The sequence below is a fragment of the Mus pahari genome, chromosome 16 (genome assembly GCF_900095145.1).
Source record: "Mus pahari chromosome 16, PAHARI_EIJ_v1.1, whole genome shotgun sequence".
NCBI lineage: Eukaryota > Metazoa > Chordata > Mammalia > Rodentia > Muridae > Mus > Mus pahari.
The window spans coordinates 21103867-21109866 of NC_034605.1; the positions used below are offsets into that span (position 1 = coordinate 21103867).

General features: G+C 41.0%; 1 protein-coding gene across 2 annotated transcripts in view; it reads right to left on the bottom strand.

Annotated features, from left to right (window-relative positions):
- Positions 1 to 6000, bottom strand: part of Sugct (succinyl-CoA:glutarate-CoA transferase) — a 728955-nt gene that overhangs the window by 699945 nt on the left and 23010 nt on the right. Inside the window, exons 2-3 of one of the 2 annotated variants that reach the window (XM_021215549.1) lie at positions 3791 to 3842; positions 2940 to 3013 (exon numbers count right to left, since the gene is read on the bottom strand). The exons of the other annotated variant lie outside the window; for it this stretch is intronic. Of the exons in view, the coding sequence (XP_021071208.1) occupies positions 2940 to 3013; positions 3791 to 3842 (126 nt within the window). The remainder of the gene's footprint in view (positions 1 to 2939; positions 3014 to 3790; positions 3843 to 6000) is intronic. 2 annotated transcript variants of the gene reach the window in all.

Sequence of the window (6000 nt, forward strand, 5' to 3'; positions counted from 1 at the left end):
CAATAAGAGGGGAGGCCCTGGGTCCTGTGGAGGCTTGATGCCATAGCGTAGGGAGTTGCTAGAGCAGTGAGGCAGGAGTGAATGAGTAGGTGGAGGAGCACCCTCATAGAGGCAAAGAAAAGTGGAGAGGGGCTACAGGGTAGGGGTTTTGTGCATGGGTAACCAGGAAGAGGGATATTATTTGAAATGTAAACAAATAAAATGACTATTAAAAAAGTAACCTATGTGGGGAAAAATAGACAGGTAGGTAGGCAGATAGATAGGTTTTTTTTTTTTTTAAGTGACAAAGAATTTATCTAAATTTAGCTTTTTTGATATTTTAAGTTTACATGCCAACCCCAGCCTCCCCTCCCTCTTCTCCTCTCACCCCCACCTATAACCCCTCCTCTCCTCAGAAAAGGGTAGGACTCCCGTGGATATCCACCAGCCTTGGCAAATCAAGTTGAAGTAAGACTAGGTGCATCTTCTCCTACTGAGATCATGCAAGGCAGCCCAGTTAGGGGAAGGAGATCCCAAGGCAAGCAACAGAGTCAGATACAGCCCTGTTCCTGCTGTTGAGAGTCCCACATGAAGACCCAGCTGAACCTGTTCTGTATGTAGAGGGCTTAGGTCCTTCCTATACGTGCTCTCTGGTTGGCAGTTTAGTCTCTATGAGCCCCTATAAGCACAAGTTAGTTGATTCTGTAGGTTTTCGTGTGGTGTACTTGAACCTTCTGGCTCTGTCAACCCTTCCCCCTCACCCCATCTTCCAAAGGATTACCCAAACACCACTTAATGTTTGGCTGTGGGTCTTTGCATCTCTTTTCATCAGTTTCTGGGTGAAACCTCTCTGATGACTGTTAAGCTAGGCTCCAGTCTGCAAGTATAGCAGAATATCATTAATAGTGTCAGGGGTGGGTTCCCTCTCATGGCATGGGTCTCAAGCTGGGCCAGTCATTGGTTGGCCCTTCCCTCAATTTCTGCTCCATCTTTATCCCTATACATCTTGTATGCAGGACAAATCGTAGATCGAATATTTTGTGGCTGAGTTGGTGTCCCGGTCCCTTCATCGGAAGCCTTGCCTGGTTACAGGAGATGGCCAGTTCAGGCTCCATGTCTCCCATTGTTAGGAATCTTAGCTAGGGTCACCCTCACAGATTACTATGAGTTTCCATTGCCCTAGGTTTGTAGCTCATCCCAGAGATGCCCTCCCACACTCCAGTTGTCTCTCCCAGTACTCTCTCCCTGCATCCTTCCCCACCTGATCCCTTCTGTTCCCATCCCCACCCCATTCCATGTAATCCCCCTCCCCATCTAGTCCCCTCCCTTCATCTATACCACCCATGTCTATTCTAGTTCCCATTCTCTGTGAGATTCAATCAGCACCCCCTTGGGTCCTCCTTGTTACTTAGCTTCTTTGGGTCTGTGGATTGTAGCATGGTTATCACTATGACTAATTTATGACTAATATCCACTTGTGAGTACATACTGTGTTTGTCTTTCTGGGTCTGGGTTACTTCATTCAGGATGTTCTTTTCTAGTTCCATTCATTTGCCTGCAAAGTTCATGATGGCATTGCTTTTAATAGGTGAGTAATACTTCATTTCCTAAATGAAGTATCCATTCTTCAGTTGAGGGACATTTAAGTTGCTTCCAGTTTCTAGGTCTTACAAGTAAAACTGCTATGAACATAGTTGAATAAGTGTCCTTGTGGTACAGTGGAGCATCTTTTGGGTATATGCCTAGGAGTGGTATAGCTAAGTGTTGAGGTAGAACTAGTCCCAATTTTTTTGAGAAAGCACCAAATTGATTTCCAGAATGGTTGTAAAGTCTGCACTCCCAACAGCAATGGAGGAGTGTTCTACTTACTCTACATCCTTGCCAGCATGAGCTATCACTTGCGGTTTTGATCTTAGTCATTCTGACAGGAGTAAGATGGAACCTCAGTGTCCTTTGGATTTGCATTTCCCTGATGTCTAAGGATGTTGAACACTTCTTTAACTTCTCAACCATTGGAGATTCCTTTGTCAAGAGTCTCTGTTTAGACCTGTACCCCATTTTTAATTGGGTTCTTTGGTTTGCTGATATCTAGTTTCTTGAGTTCTTTATATATTTTTGATATCAGCCCTCTGTTGCATGTAGAGTTGACAAATAGCTTTTTGTTTTTGTTTTTGTTTTTGTTTTTGTTTTTCCAGACAGGGTTTCTCTGTATAGCCCTGACTGTCCTGGAACTCACTTTGTAGACCAGGCTGGCCTCGAACTCAGAAATCTGCCTGCCTCTGCCTCCCAAGTGCTGGGATTAAAGGCATGCGCTACCACACCCAGCTAATTTTAGCTTTTTTAAAATCAAACTTTCATGGTATGAAATTAAATGTTTCTTTTATTAGTAAATAATGGCTTAGATTGGGGTATTTGGATCTCTTGTTACAGAACTTTGATTCTTTTTCCTTCCCTATCTCTGCATCCTATGCTCTTCTTTTTCTGCACCTCTGCCCTTCAGCCCAAAGTCATGGGGTATAGTCTCACTAACTCATGGGACCACTCATCTGGGTTGAGGAGAACCAGGATAATAACTGAGTACTTGAATATTTCTTTTACATTAGGACTAATTGATCAGCACACAGAGTTGTTGCAATGACTAAACTACAATCAGTGGAGGGCTTAGACCTTTGCCTAGCCCTATGGTGTTGCTGTCAGCACTGTAATTATGAACAGTAACAGAATTTTTCCGTACATGAGAAGGAACTGGCTTCCGTCCTAGTCCTTAATACATACAAATAAATGATAATTAATATAGACACACAAAAAGACAGGGAATGCAAAAAATAACTCATTTCCATCATTTCCTCACTCAATTTATGGGTGTGCTAATCCTGGATCATTTACAGAATTCTCAAAAAACATTTATTACCCTCTACTTTTTTTATTAGACTCTACTTTTTTAAAGTGGATAGATTTACCTGGTCTTTCCACTTTTATAACTTCTGCTCCAAGATCTCCTAAATTCATCGTGGCAAAAGGTCCCGCCAGTACTCTACAATGTTAAACAGCAATAGGTAAATGACCATCTCAAGATCTTTGTATTATCTATTTTCTTAAGTCAACTTAACACAGAGAAGCTCATACAATGCTAGCAATGATCAAACTTGTTAAAATTGAAATTTTCCATATTTATCAAGAGCTTAAAAAACTATAATCCCTTTGACACAGAAACTTTATTTCTAGAATTCTATCCTGAGGGGAAAAAAATCAAACTAAAGCAAAAATTTGCAGGTAAAGGGTCTTATTTATAGAAGTAAAAATTGAGGAATAATTTGGGCATTTATAAATGTCATCTTTTGTTAACTCTCAATGAGCATTGGAAATTATTCAAAAAACATTGATACATTTAAAATATAGGTTAAAAACTTCAGAGCAGTGGCAGCACATGCCTCTGATCCCAGCACTTGGGTGGCAGAGGCAGGCAGAACTCAGTCTAAAGCCAAACTGGTCTACAAAGTAAGTTCCAGCACAGTCACTGGTACACAAAGAAACCCTGTCTGGGAAAAAACAAAACAAAAAATAGGGGGAACATAATTTCAATATAGTTAAAATTTAAGGATAGTTAATTATATGCAAATATGAATATTGGGAAAATTCATAAATGCTACATTAATTGCCTTTGAAATTATATGCCAGAATTTCTTTTCTGTTCCTTTATCAAAATTTCAACCTAAGCATATAAATATCTCCATATAATTTAAATTTTTTTCACAAAATTTCACAAAAGGGGGAAACTCAATCACTAATCTGCAGGTAACCCAACACAAACCTTGTTAGATCCAGAATTCTCACACCCTCCAGCGGCTTCATACTGTCACACTCTGCCAAGACATATCACATTGAAGAGTAGAGATTACAAATTTTTACAAAGTAAACAATTTGTAATTCTTCATATTCTAAGTAATATGTTATCAAAAATAATTTTCCTTCTCAATAATTCTATTTGATATGTAATATAGAAACCTTGGCCTGTCTCATTCAAAAAGATATACAAGGTTCTGCAGGAACTATAAGGAATGGGTTTCCAACCTCTCTCCTCTGCATGCCTGAAACACGGAGACCAAGATGAGGGAGGCTGCAAAGACTGAGGGCTGCCATTCAGGCCTCCCATACTGGGCACTGGGTGGAGCCTGCTACAGCTAGATGGATGTGATAACTTTATCTTTCCAAATCAGCACAACTGGGAGAGAAATGAACTCCACAGGGTACTCTTTCATTCCTGTTACTCAATTCCCATGCTTGCCTCGATGTCTCCTGATCGATGGTTTTGATTTTGCTCCTTCTGGTTTCCAGACTGCTGTGTGCAATTCTCTGACCACCATTTTATTGTGCATTCTCTCTCTCTCTCTCTCTCTCTCTCTCTCTCTCTCTCTCTCTCTCTCATTGGATATTTTCTTTATTTACACTTCAAATGTTATCCCCTTTCCTGGTTTCCCTCCCTCCAGGACATACCCTATCACATCCTCCCTCCCCCTGCTTCTATGAGAGTGTTCCTCCACCAACCCACCCACTCCCACCTCCCCGCCCTCAATTCCCCTACACCAGGGCATCTATCGAGCCTTCATAGGACCAAGGATCTCTCCTTCCATGGATGCATGACAAGGCCATCCTCTGCTACATATGCTGCTGGAGCCATGTGTACTCCTTGTTGGTGGCTTAGTCTCTGGGAGTTCTGGTGGGTCTGGTTGGTTGATATTGTTCTTCCTATGGGGTTGCAAACCCCTTCAACTCCTTCAGTCCCTTCCTAACTCCTCTTTTAGGGACCCCGCGCTCAGTCTAATGGTTGGCTGCTAAAATCCACCTCTGTATTTGTAAGGCTCTGGCAGGGCCTCTCAGGAGACAGCCATATCAGCCTCCTTTCAGCATGCACTTCTTGCATCCACAATAGCGTCTGGGTTTGGTAACTGTATATGGGATAAATCCTCAGATGGGACAGTCTCTGGGTGACCTTTCCTTTAGTTTCTGCTCTACACTTTATCTCCATATTTGCTCCTGTGAGTATTTTGTTCTCCTTGCAAGAAGGGCCGAAGCACCCACACTTTGGTCTTTCTTCTTGTTGAGCTTCATGTGGTCTGTGATTGTGCATTCTCTACCACACTTTTCTTCTGCCTCTCACATACTCCCCTCTTAGTCCTTATACCTTTGTCTCCCAGCCTTATACTCACTTTTTACTTCTTGATTTTACCATAAGTAGTTTTCACAGTTACTAAAATCTGTGAATCCTCAGTATTTCAGCTTTCTCTTCCCAGTTTGTTACCCTCCACATCAATTGTTTTTTTTTTCTTTTCAGAGTTATCACAATATAATACTTATCCCTGTCTTTGCTTACCTACTTTCTTCTTCCCACCTAATTTTATTTATTAACATTAGTATATGTCATACTACCCATGTTTCTTTATCCTCCGGCATTTACTAAAGGCACAAGGACCACAACCAGCTAACACAACGTTTAAATAGGCCAACTGGGTATAAAAAAAAGCGTCACTGAAACTCTTTTTCGAAGTTATTATGGATTGTAACCGTAAGTCGACAGTTAAAACTAACAATCAGGAGTGGTCACATAGCTTAGCTGCTAAAGGCAATTACCTCCAACCCTTAGACCCTGTGTTCCATACCAGAAACACATAAAGTAGAAAAAAAACCCCACAAGTTATCCTCTGACCTGCAAACATTCACTGAGGATATGAACATCTTTTTTGCATACACATACATGTAAATAAAATAACCAGGCCTGAGAAGAGCTGGTGAAGGGTAAAAACATGTTCAAAATATATTGTATGGAAAAGTTAAATAACAATGGAGAAAAGCACATGCACACAAGCACATCACTGAGAAAAAGCTGAAAAACAAACCTTTTTTTCACTTGATTTTTGACAAGGAAGCTAAAACCATCCAGTGGAAAAAAGACAGCATTTTCAACAAATGGTGCTGGCACAACTGGCGGCTATCATGTAGAAGAATGAGAATAGATCCATTCTT